At 52.3% G+C, this 12,745-nt stretch overlaps 1 protein-coding gene across 1 annotated transcript; it reads left to right on the top strand.

Moving 5' to 3' along the window:
* Nucleotides 1-3,242: 3,242 nt before the first annotated feature.
* Nucleotides 3,243-11,804, top strand: LHX1 (LIM homeobox 1). Its single transcript, XM_074223510.1, has 5 exons — nt 3,243-3,679; nt 6,557-6,783; nt 7,099-7,376; nt 9,072-9,237; nt 9,981-11,804. Exons 1-5 carry the CDS (start codon nt 3,510-3,512, stop codon nt 10,358-10,360), a joined length of 1,221 nt encoding a protein of 406 aa, XP_074079611.1. The 5' UTR covers nt 3,243-3,509; the 3' UTR covers nt 10,361-11,804.
* Nucleotides 11,805-12,745: the final 941 nt, after the last annotated feature.

Below are 12,745 nucleotides of genomic sequence, written 5' to 3'. Positions count from 1 at the left end.
CAGACAGAGCAGAAGGAAGCAGAGCCATGGGAGCCTCCATCTCTTCCCCATTGCCCCACCCCGAAACCTCGACATGAAAGCCCGTTTCCTGGAGAGACTCATAGAACTCAGAAGACTTAGTAAACTGTTTGAGAGACTTTTTAATTGGGGTCTCCGCTGCCCCGAGGTTCACACATGGGGAGGAGGAGAGAGGAGAATCTTCTCCTTTCAGACTAAAAGGGATAAAGTCCGGGCTAGCCCCAAGCCCGGTTACAGGAGGAGCTTGAGGCCAGGGCTGGGCAGGCTGTGGGAGGCAAGGGCCAAAAGCCTTAGATTGTAACTTAAAGGTGGCGGCCTGGAATGCCTGCGCTGTCCAGGGGAGCCGGGTTTCTTTCTCGAAGGAAGGGTAAATGAATGGGAAGTCTGGAGGACCCGAAACCCTGAAGGTCTTGTCGAGTCAAAGCCGAATTCGTTGTAGCCGTTTCTCGCTTTCGCCCGAAGAGGTGATCGAGTTCCGGGGGAGCAGTCTTCTCCTCGCCCGGGAGATGCGATACCAGGCCCACTCCCGGCACCCTGAACTGCTGCTCCGAACCTCCCTTTGTTTAGGGTCGCCCACGTAGGGCCCTTAGTCAAAGAAATGACAGATCCTATATGGAATTTTAAGCTGCCGCCGTCGACCGGACCTTTCTAGTTCCATACCGTGAAATGAGACCCCCAAGGCGGAGAGGAAAATAGGCGATCCCGCCTCGAACAATTAACCATCTCAGGAAAAATCCCGATTAACAGCGGAGACTGAGTCCCTGAAATGGAATTTAGGGGTGAACAGATCTGCTTCAGGGAACAAACTGGGATCGCGAGATGCCGCTTTCCTGCCCGCCCGATCAACACCGCACCCCCACTCTCCTACCCATGCAGAGGCACACTAGACCCCGAGAGCACCTGGGGGGAAATGGTCCCGGGACCGGAGAGTTCACCACTCAGTCCTGGGGCCTGAGGGTAGGGACCCTAGAAAAGGGCGCTCCCAAGCTTTGCGACAGTGAATGCCGGACCCCTAGAATTTGGGAAAGAAGGGAGATCCGATCGTCACTTCCCTTCCCCCAGTACCGTTCTCCCGCCCTGCAGGCTGACTGGGGCACCCCGAGAGCCTGTCTGTCCCCCGCTTAGAGCCGCGGTGCAAGTTAGTCCTATGACTTGCGTACTGAAGTGAGGTTGAGGATGGCCCGGCTCACAAGTTCTTGCCTCGGCTGCAACTCCCCATCCTTCGCGCTGTTCCCATTCTATCCAACTCCCAACTGCCTTGGCGTGCAGCCCCTCTGCCTTCTCCCCCCCCCCCCCCATGGAGAAAGCGTCCCATCAACTTTGCGGGAGGGCCCGGAGAGGGGTGAAGGAAGCAAGGTCTTCCAGAGCGCGGAGTCCCTTGGACGTGGCTGGCGGGGGTGGGGTGGGGGTGCTAATTAGAAGGGGAACGGGTGAAGGCCCGGGTGAGTCCCAGGAGGAAGGCGGCACTTTCGGCTGACCGCCGTCCTCTCACCGATTTCCCCATAGATGCGCTCTGTATTGCGGACCGCAGGAAACCAAGGGAAGATGTAAGTCCCCATTGCATTCTTAAACCGGACCATGTGCCCAGGTCCAATCCCGTGCTCGCAAGCGATGTCACGACCCTGGCCAAGATTCGGCCTTCCAACTCCCGCCCCCCTTCCCCTCCCCCCAACGCTGCAGCCGGTTCTCCTGGTGCCCCCGTGTTTCCTTCCTCCAGACCGGGCCGCTGCCTTACCGGGTCAGGGCTGGTCCCGGGCCGCCGCGCCGCGCCGCGCCGCGCACTTTGCCGCGGGTCCCGCGGCTGATTCCCTATAAGCGGTCTCGCTGCACTCTCCCCGGCCGCCGGGATGGATAATGGTTTACAGAGGGACCGCGAGTCGCTGATTGGCCGCCGCCCGCAGTGACGTCGTCGAGCGCTGCATTAAGGCTAGGGGGCTTCCTGAGCGGCTGGGAACAGCCGAGAGCAGTGACGAAGCCGCCGGAGCCTGGGAGAGACGCACGGACGGGGACGGGGGACTGGGGACAGGCACTCAGGGAGAGAGACAGCCACCAGCCGCGGCGGAGACAGCGGGAGAGACAATCTGTGCAGACCGGGTGGAAGCGGTGGTCACTAGGACGATAGGGATTCCTTTGGCGATCTGTGAGGACCTGCCCCCTCTCTAACCCTTGGAAGAAAAAAAAATTAGGCGGCGAGAAAGGGCATTGGTATTTGCAACCGCAACCCTCCTCCCCCCAAAAAAGCAAAAGCGGGAGGGGGGAAGACTGAAAGGAAAAAAGAAGGAAAAAAAGAAGGGGGCAAAAAAAACCCCTCAGTCCTGCCCCACCCCCCAACCCCCCAGCGATCGCCTCCTGGACACTCACCCACAAGCCACAAAGCTGGCCGAGCAATGCGGGACTGCGCGCGGAGCTGGCGGGGAGCTGTGACCAGGGAAATGGTTGGCCGGGCGCGCTGAACTGAGGATCCGGCCTCCCCGGGAGCAGGAGCAGAACAGGAGCGGAGCCGCTGGGCCGCTCCGAAGAGACCCAGGCAAAGGGGCCGGGGGCAAAGGGGAGGGGGGCAGCTAGTGCGCCTCTAGGCGACCTTCCCAGTAGAAGCCTCTATCCAGTTTTGATTGATACAAACATTGCTTTTTAAAAAAGACAACAACAACAACAACAAGCAAAACCAACAAGCCAACAAGACCTTTCCCCTCCTTCCTCCCCTGGCGCCTCCGGTCTTGCTGCCCCCCTCCCTCCCTCGCTGTATCCCCATCCCCATCCCCCCCAAGGCCAAGCGCTGAGTTCCATTCTCTTCCCCCTTCACCCCCCGATTCGCTGGGCTATGCTGGAAGTTTATAGGATCCAAAGCTCCTTCACTCATTTTTAAATTTTTCATTTCTCCCCCCCCCCAAATCGCTTTGTGGAGAAACACGCGCGCGCACACACACACCTGCACCCCTGAGACACTCAGACAGAGATTCCCCAAGACAAAAGCAAATGCACTTTGACTTCTGACTGCGCCTACCTCAGACCTGAGAGAACTCATCGCTTGGGTGGTTTCCGTGAAGACGGTTCTCCGCCGTCTTCTTGCCTCTCCGACTTTATTTATTTATTTTGGTTCTCGGTGACCTTCATTCTTCAGCCAGCTCCTTGCCCACGGGTCTCTCTCCCCTCCGGGATTCCGTCTCTCAGACCCGGAGCTGCGCCTGCCCCAGCTCTGACCCGGAGACTACCCCCGCCCCCCTCCTCGTGGGCCACGCTTTTTCTTTTTTCTTTTTCTTCCCCGCCTCCCCCATCCCCTTCCAGTTTTGTTTGTTTTTCCTTTAAAAAACCCTGTTTTTGGCCTGCCCAGCCTGTCTGATCTCTATCTTTCTCTCACCTTTGGTGGGGGAAGAGGACGGGGGTTGGAGACTCCGGCTAGTCCTCTTTTGGGGGACGTCCCCTCTTCTCGACCTGCCTGCTCTGTTCTGAGCCCCCTGCTTCCCCTTCCCCCTTCAATTAAACCAAAGACAATGGTGCACTGTGCCGGCTGCAAAAGGCCCATTCTGGACCGGTTTCTGTTGAACGTACTGGACAGGGCCTGGCATGTGAAGTGCGTCCAGTGCTGTGAATGTAAATGCAACCTGACTGAGAAATGCTTCTCCCGGGAGGGCAAGCTCTACTGCAAGAACGACTTCTTTCGGTGAGTGCCTCCCCTTTCCCCTCTCTTTCCCTTGCTCTGCTCCTCCTTCCTTCCCTCTGATCCTCCCGCCCACCGCTGACCCCTACCTCCGGCCTTGGGAGAGAGTGAGCCCGCTTCTAGAGACCTGACCTTTAGGGTTCTCGGGCAGCTTGGGTGGACGAGCTGGGTGCACTCTGCCAGGGGCTAGGATGCTGAAGTCCTCCCAAAGGAGCTGTCTCCAAAGTTGGCGGCCAAGTCCCGCAGGCGCTCAGAATGGCGCAGGACCTTCATGCCCTGCCTCTCTCTCCCCTCCAAAATACCCTCGCTCCCAAAAAGGAAGACACAGAAGCACTGGACAAGCCCCGACTTTCGCTTGATTTTCTTCTTTTCTTTCTTCTTCACTATACCTCTCGACTCCTCACCCCCACAGGAACGCTTCCTCCTCCCCGGGTTTTGAAAGTTCAGTCTGGAGCCCGGAAGCCGCTCAGGCCTTTAGAGGTTAGGGGCTACCGTAGGAACTGGACCTGAGGCCCCTGCACTTGGCTTGGGCCTTCCCTAGGTCCTTGTCACCTTCTTTGCTCAGTCCCAATGAGGTCCTAACTCTAACGACCTCCTGACCTCTTGCCGCCACGGTTCGACTTAAACAAACCTGAGGGGAACTGAGCTCCAGGACCCCCACCTCTCCTTGTTTCTCCCCCACTACCCTAATTCCTCACCTTTTGGCCTCCAAATTCCTGGTCGGCTCTGCAGGACAGAGCTGATTGAGTCTGTTAAAGGAGAAATCTCTCCCTGGGCTTTGCTTGGAGGGATAACCAGGCCCTGGGTCTCAGGAAATAGGATCGGTTGGCCAAAGAGCATACAGAGCAAATCTGGGCTTCAGAGCCTCGGGCTTGGGGCAGATTTTACTGATGCCATCGATCTTTTAGGGAAAACGAGTGACTGGAGCCTCGGCTAGGATCAAGGAAGCCTCAGGTCAACCAATCCTCGAAGCAGCCCCCTACCCAACCACCCGCTCCACTCCCACCATCAAATCCTGTCCAGCCTGGACTAGACTGTAAGCTTATGCTTGCCCATGCTATCAGAGCCCGGATGCGGGGAAATCCTGCACCGGGATCCTTCCGATGGGCTCCCGGCCCGGCTCTAGTTTGGACTGTTCAGGGTTCAGGGAGAACTTGACTCCTAGTGCAATCCCAGATTGGTTCCTGGGGCTTCTTTCTGACCCGTTTGGGATCTTCCCGAGGTGAGATTGTCAGACTTGAGATCTTTTTTACGTTTGAACACTGAACATCCGGCCCGGGGATCACTCCGACTAAGTGGCCTAATTCAATAAGCATCTCCTGGCTTTCACCTCTTCTAATGCCTTACCTTTTAAATTAATTTAATCTCCCTTAAACCGTCCTCCTTCAATTTTTTAAAATGGGCAAGATTTGAATACCTGTAAAAACGAGTTTTAAGTCTTGAGAGCAGGGCTCTCTTCTTAATTCCGACGAATAAGAACTGTGCTCTTCTTGGAATTTTGTGTAACAGGCCCCAAATGGATTTTTAGCTTGGAGTTTGGGGTATGCCCCTTGTCTGTTCCTAGGGCATGGGACTTAGGTAATCTAGACCCGCAAAGCCTGACCTGAAATTTGTGACCTAGGGTACGGGTGGCTTTCCAGGGAAGAAACATTTACCTCCAGTCCTACGTCGTGGGGAGTGGAAGACTAGGGAAATGGATCTTTTTTTTCCATTAAAAAAAAACAAAAACAAAAATAAAATCATCCCATCTTGCCTCAGTCAGAACCGAAGGAATACAAAACGAAGTATAGACCCCTGGACAGTTCAAGAATGAAGTTGACACCAGAGATCCAGAATCGGGGAATGGAGCAAAGCGGAGAGCTAGGACAGTTAGGAAATGCCGGGTCTAGGAGAGCGCTTTTTTTTTTTCCTCTCGGGAGGTTTTTTTTCCCCCTCAAGTAGGTGGGAGCCGACTTCTGAGTCCCGGACAATTCAGGGGACCCAGGGTGGTCTCGGGTTCCTGGCAAGTTTAAGACCTATCTAAATCATAGTTGCCTCGGGGAAGTGCTCAGGCAGCTTCTTTGCGAAGGCTCCTTGCTGGAAAAGCTACACTTCCTCGTCGGCCGGGCTTGGGCGCTGCCTTCCACTTCTTTTTTAAGCGAACCCGCCCCAGTTGTGTAAATAAATAAAAAGGCTGCTTGCGCTGCGACTCTGTGAGTTTATTTATTTACACCAGTTATGGCATCGGGACCTGAGCCAACCAACCCCCTCTGCCTTTAGGTTATTATTTTTTAGTGGAAAAAGGGGCGGGGGAGAGGAGTGAAAAGTGGCTCTCAGTACATTTTGCATTATGCCATAATTAACACCGGCCGATTATTTCAAATGCTAAAAAGGGATGAGGCAAGAAAAGTTTACCGAGGCTGAGGCCTCGCCTGACCCCGAAGCTTCTCCTCCCCGCCCCCATTCTCCTTTGGGCTTCCCGGAGAACAGGATCCGCTAAGCGCGGACACGGGTGGGTTGCTGGGTCAGATGAATTCTCTCTTTCCCCTTCTCCTGACCTTTCTGTCTCTTCACTTCGCTACTGTCTTCCTCTGATTTCTCTTTCTCTCGTTCCATCCTACCCTCTTCTGTGAGTCTTTTCAATTTCTTTGTGGTTTTCAAGTATCCCTCTCACTTCGTTCTGTTTCTCTATGTTCCCTGCTTCTCCCCTTTTCGCCGTGCCCTGACGTTTCTCAGTCCTTATGTCCATCTCTAAGGGCTCTCTCAATCTACCTGTCTTGTTTTATGTCTCCTTGTTAACTCTTCCCATTTCCCCTCTCCGCCTTTCCTCGGATCTCTCTCTTCCTACTCACCTTGTTCAGTCTGTCTCTGTATTTTGTCCCCGCCTTGTCTTTTCTGCAGGTGTTTCGGTACCAAATGCGCCGGGTGCGCGCAGGGCATCTCCCCCAGTGACCTGGTGCGGAGGGCACGAAGCAAGGTGTTCCACCTCAATTGTTTCACCTGTATGATGTGTAACAAGCAGCTGTCTACTGGGGAGGAGCTCTACATTATAGACGAGAATAAATTCGTCTGTAAAGAAGATTACCTAAGTAACAGCAGCGCCGCCAAAGAGAACAGCCTGCACTCGGGTGAGGGTCCAGGAGGAGTAGGGGAACTAGGGGTGGTGGGTGAAGGAGGGCCTGCAGGGCCAGAGCAGAGTAGACCAAACCAGAGACACCACAATTTTCAGCCTCTGGGAAGTAGTATCCCTCGCCCTGGGAGTTTTCCCTAGAAGCCCACTGGGAAGGGGAAAGAAGGGACTGACACTTTCAAGCTAAGTCTGACAACAAGGCCTAAGGAGACCGGGCATGCACCAGACTTATCGCGCCTCCCCCACCCACAGGTGTGAAAATGGGAGAGGTGAGTTCTGAGGCACCGATGAATAGTCTCTTCCCTCTTTCCAGCCACAACGGGAAGTGACCCCAGTTTGTCCCCGGACTCCCAAGACCCGTCCCAAGACGACGCCAAGGACTCAGAAAGCGCCAACGTGTCGGACAAAGAGACGGGTAGCAACGAGAATGACGACCAGAACCTGGGTGCAAAGCGGAGGGGGCCACGCACCACTATCAAAGCCAAGCAGCTGGAGACACTCAAGGCCGCCTTCGCGGCCACCCCTAAGCCCACTCGACATATTCGAGAACAGCTGGCACAGGAGACCGGCCTCAATATGCGGGTCATCCAGGTCAGGAACTGAGAGAGGAGGGGGGCGGGAGAGGGGAGCGTTCAGTCAGCCTCCAGGCTGGGCATGGTGCTGCACCAGTGTCCCATCCGAGCCCTGCTTTCCTCAGGAAGTGATATTCAGATCTCAGGCTCAGGAGTATAATATGGTTACATCGTCCCTGGTTCCCTTTCATCCTCTCCTATAAAAGTTCTCGAAAGGACGGTTTGGTTGGATGTAGCGCAAAGCTCGCTTCCCTCTATGACTAACCAAGTTTGTGCAGAGTGTGAAGGGGGGGAGGTGAATCCAGAAAGTGATGAGTGGTGGAGCATAAGGTGTGTGTACTGCTGGCGGGGGAGAGGAGGAGAAGCCGGAGGCAGAGGAACCGGCCCTACGCCCCCTGCCTCGGCTTGGCCTTTGAAGTACCGCGCACTCTAGGGGGAAGCAGGAAATGTACCCATCCCGCCCTTTACTTCTCCTGACCACCGGCTTCCCTGGCAGGGGGGAGAAGAGGGGGGTGGCCCTGGGGGTGAGGAGGGGCGGAGACTGCCACTGCTGAGTTGAACTGGGCTGAACTGTGGCTCTAGGCAGGGAATTGAGCGGGAGGAAGCAGAGCGAGTCTGACCAGACTTGGTCCGGTTGCCCCAACACAGAGGCTCAGAGAACCGCCTGGCCTGTTACTCCCTGTGAACTGGTTCAAGATTAGTCCTGAGGGTCTGAACTTCCTGACTTTCCTCTCCTTGACTCTCCCAGGCGGAAGGAGTCTCTGAGCCCATAGGAGTTAATGAGTGATGGACGAATCTGACGGACTTTGATTTTGTTTATGAGCAAAGGAAGAATAATTACCTGCCCTCACTCACAGAACCAACTATGGCCGTCTCTGGCCTCTTTATCCCCTCGGTGTCTTGACTTCGGAGTGGGGGAAAAAAGGGCAGATTTCCTCCTCTCTCACCTCCTTATGAAAGAAAAGGAAATAGAAAGGGAGGGGTAAAGATGGTCAGGGTACAAGGCTGTTTCCCCCCATAGTAAGCTCTGGAGCCGAGAGTGGGAGGGGGAGGTGGCAGATGCAGTCTTCTAGGATCAGATGGGACTTCGGTGTTGTGAAAATATGAGTGCATATGGGTAGGACTGGTTACCTTGAGACTGGTTAGGAGGCTCCGTATGTATGTATGTATGTATGACCGATTGCTACACTCGGGGTTCTGGGTATCTTAGTTCTTGTGTTTGGAACAATGTGTATCCAGGTTTGAGGGAAGAATGGCGGGGCTCACAGGCTTGTGTCTATGAGAATGTGTGACTGTTGGAAAAGGATACATACAACCCAGTGTTAAAGGCTCACACAATCCGATTATCATTCCTTGTCTTATAATCTGAAACTACACCTGCTCATGCACATATTCCTGTTGGTGATTTTTTGTTGACTTGGTATGTTGCATGCACCCCTGTTATATTCATGGAAAAGGAGAGAGCCTCAGGTGGGCTGGGTACTGCACGGATCAAGGCCACCGGTCCCTGCTTCTGTGTCCGTAACCGTGACAGTTCAGGGTTGTGACCATGGTTGTTTGTCTGTAGGGAAAGACTTTCCTCGGAGGAAGGATCGGGGCCAGGGAGTGGTGGGAGGGGGAGAAAGAGAATAGAGAGACGCAGTTTCTTCTCAAATTGCTCCCCCCCACTAGACTCTAAGTCATATCCCGATTGCCTGTGCCTTGTCTCCTCCAGGTCTGGTTCCAGAACCGACGTTCCAAGGAGCGGCGAATGAAACAGTTGAGCGCCCTGGGCGCCCGTCGCCACGCCTTCTTCCGCAGCCCACGCAGGATGCGGCCGCTAGTGGACAGGCTGGAGCCTGGGGAGCTCATCCCCAACGGACCTTTCTCTTTCTATGGAGGTGGGTATCGGCCCACGGACTGGAGGAGGGGAGAAGAAAGAAACTTAGTTCGCTTGAAGCGGGTCCAAGGGCGGGGCAGATATGAGTGACAGAGATTGAACATCTTAGCTCAGGGGGTCATCGCCTGAGTCCCTCTCCTCATACCCGGAGGGGTCGCTCTGGCTCCAGGAATATTCAGGAGACTGTTTTCAAAAGGGAGTACATCGGGTTTAAGATTCGAGGAAGAGTTGGTGAGATGTAAGGGGCAACCTTTCTGCTTCTAGATAAGGCCAACGTTTGGGTTTGAGGTGGGTGAGCTGGAACTGCAGACAGGCGTCCAGGGCTAGCAAAATGGAAAATTCTTGTCTACCTCTCCTCTTCCCTCAGTTCCATGGGTGTGCCTACATAACTGCTCTGGGCCCTGTAGAGCTAGCCGGAAAAACTAATAAAGCCCCTTTCATGTTCCTCTGGCCCTAGCCGGTCGCCTTTTCTCACACCTGAGCTGTACCCTACTCCCAGAAGTGCCAAAGAACCCCAGTTTGCTCCTTTTCTACCTGTATAGGCAACCCGTTCCCCCCACCTCCACCATCTTTCTATAAATGGGAAAATCTCAGGGCTCAGATTCCTAGGGAAAATACATTCTTAACCGTTTCCATTTAATTTTGGATTACCTGGGGGCAAAACCCAGAATCCCTGGTCCATGATGCGTGCCCCCTGATTTGTGTCTCTTTCGGCTTCTCCCATCTTCTTTTTGTTACTTCCAGATTACCAGAGCGAGTACTACGGCCCCGGGGGCAACTACGACTTCTTCCCGCAAGGCCCTCCTTCATCGCAGGCACAGACCCCCGTGGACCTGCCCTTCGTGCCCTCGTCTGGCCCGTCGGGGACCCCTTTGGGAGGCCTGGATCACCCCCTGCCCGGCCACCACCCGTCCAGCGAGGCGCAGCGCTTCACCGATATACTGGCTCACCCGCCTGGAGACTCTCCGAGTCCCGAACCCAATCTCCCCGGACCTCTGCATTCCATGTCAGCTGAAGTCTTCGGACCCAGCCCGCCCTTCTCTTCGCTGTCAGTCAACGGCGGCGCCAGCTATGGTAACCATCTTTCCCATCCTCCCGAAATGAATGAGGCGGCAGTGTGGTAGCCGGGGGCTCCCTGGAGCCAAGCTGCCTGTGTCGCCTCTGGACTTGAGTGGTTGTACAGAAACGAGTCGTTATTAAACACACACACACAGTAACAAAACAAACAAAAAAAATCACAAAAAACAGAATCAACCCCCAAGAAGCTCCTCTCTTCCCGTTCTCCTCCTTGGGGTGTGGTAGGAAAGGGAAGGGAAGACTTGGGGGTGACTTCGAATTGAGATCCGAATACACCCTGAGACGGGATGGGAGTCCCAGCCCCGGGGGTGACGTGCAGGACTTGGGGTGAGCCAACCAGACTAAGGAGCAAACTCAAAAACGTTCCCCAGTCTGCGCAAAAACTCGAGAAGCCGAGCCCCCGCCGTCAATCCGGTGAGTTCGAAGAAGGTGGAAGCGAGCTGTAAGGACTAGCCCAGCCAAGGACAGCTCCGGATAGCTCCCGGGAGGTGGTGAGGGTAACGATCAGCCGGTCTAACCGGCACCCAGGATGCACAGAGTGGAGTGGAGGGACGCCGGGACCAATAGAGAACCAAACTCGTGGAGACCAGAGGAGGCGAAGGGAATCCGAGTCAGAGAGGAGAAAAGGCCGACCCTGGAGCATTCATTTCTGGGCTAGGATGAACGAGGCTTCTATCTCTGGGAAACCTTCGATTAGTTTTTGTCTCACAGAGATTACTAACAGCGACAAACAACAAACTTTTTAGCTTCAGAAACACCGACCTGCTGTGCATCAGGTGGGACTTTTTTTTTTGTCTGTCTGTCTATCCGGTTCTTTTCGGCCAAAATAACAGAAATATGAAATGCCCTCAATATCAACTCTACCTTCAAAAACTACACACAAAAACATACACATACATACATGCAAACAAACACACACGCACCACCTTCATTAGGATGATCTCCAGCCAGACCTCTCACTAAAATGACTTGAAACAACAGCTATACAAGAAAGTATTCTACCTTCATGAGAAAAGTTTAAAAAAAAAAAAACAAAATAAAGACTATTGAACTAAAAAACAGTCAACTGTTTACGTATGATGTTAAATTCAGGAGTTCAGTGTTTTACTAATATATCCTGTTTTGAAACCTCTTGTTCAAAAAACAAAATGTTTTGAGCAACCAACCAAAATCGTTCCTTTCTTTTCCCTCCCTTCTTTTCTTCCTTCCTCTTTTCGTCTTCTGTAGATGTTCTCTGACAGATTCCGCAGGGCTTTGGGCTCACTGTGCTAGTTTGTAAAAGGTGTTGTTTACAGGAGGCAAAGAGAAAACATATTCAGACAGTTGCCAAATAAACTAATTATAGCACAAATACTGTAAGGTGCCTGGCACCAACAACCCGAGAGTGTTAAAAAAAAAAAAGTGTTACAAGGTTTAAGAAAAAAAGAAAACATCTTTGCTAATTTTTAGTCCTGTTGAACATTCATGGAGTTGTTAATATGACTTATATAGACCCACACAGGTTTTATTTTTGTGTCTTTAAAATAAAAGTCCAAAATATTTAAATTTTATGGTCAAATATGCAGTCAACAGCTGCTACTTTTTCTTTATATATTAAATTTCTCATATGTCTTTTATTGTTCTAATAAACCTAAGCTTGTGTGACCTCCAGTGCATATTAGACCATTCACTGTATGAAAGAAAACATGTTGAATAAATTTGTGAGTTTTTAATAAAAATAGAAAATCTGATGTTTAGATAACTGGTGTTTAATTTGCTCTTTTGATGATGGAAGGGAATCCTGGTGCTCAGCGCAAAGATCTCCACAGATGTGGGGAGCAAGTTTGACACAGAAAAAGGAAAGGTTGTTTGGAGAAGTATGTCTTGTGTTTTGCTTGGAGGGCTAACAGTTCCCTGAGTCTCCCATCCCTACCAAGATCCCTCCTCAAGCAAGCAGAATGTTTTTTTGTGGCTTCTTCCTGTCAATAAGTGCAGATCTGCATTTGGGGACTTGACTAATTACAGTGGAAGAGAACTAATACGGAATTAGAAAAGCAGACCAAATTCATGGCTAAGTGAGAGTGTTTGAGGATCTATGGTTAGACACAAAACAAAAAAAAAAATCCAAAGTTAATCATCGGTCTGGTTGCATGCTTGCCCATTTGTCTCTACTTGTCCCCTTTTTCTTAGCCTGTGCAAAAAAACTTTTATCATAAATGCCAGAAATCTGTAAATACATAGCTCTCAGTTCAATTGGGTTCTCTTAAGTAATCCTGCTTTCTAATTTGGTAGCTTAAAAGATAACAAAAATGAATGTACAGTGCAAGTAGAAATGAAATATTTTAATCCCTTTCTCAAAACTGATCAGAAATCATTGATTTTATAACATTTGTTATATTTGAAGTGTGTGGGGGTGGTTAGAGACATAGTTTGCCTGAATCTGGATATCTATT

Source organism: Macrotis lagotis, chromosome 2, assembly GCF_037893015.1.
Source record: "Macrotis lagotis isolate mMagLag1 chromosome 2, bilby.v1.9.chrom.fasta, whole genome shotgun sequence".
Lineage (NCBI taxonomy): Eukaryota > Metazoa > Chordata > Mammalia > Peramelemorphia > Peramelidae > Macrotis > Macrotis lagotis.
This window is presented reverse-complemented; position numbering and strand designations above follow the sequence as displayed.

Coding starts and splice junctions, on each gene's coding strand:
- LHX1 (XM_074223510.1), top strand. CDS start 3,510: ATGGTGCACTGTGCCGGCTGCAAAAGGCCCATTCTGGACCGGTTTCTG. Junction 6,784..7,098: donor AGAGAACAGCCTGCACTCGG/GTGAGGGTCCAG, acceptor CCCTCTTTCCAG/CCACAACGGGAAGTGACCCC. Junction 9,238..9,980: donor ACCTTTCTCTTTCTATGGAG/GTGGGTATCGGC, acceptor TGTTACTTCCAG/ATTACCAGAGCGAGTACTAC.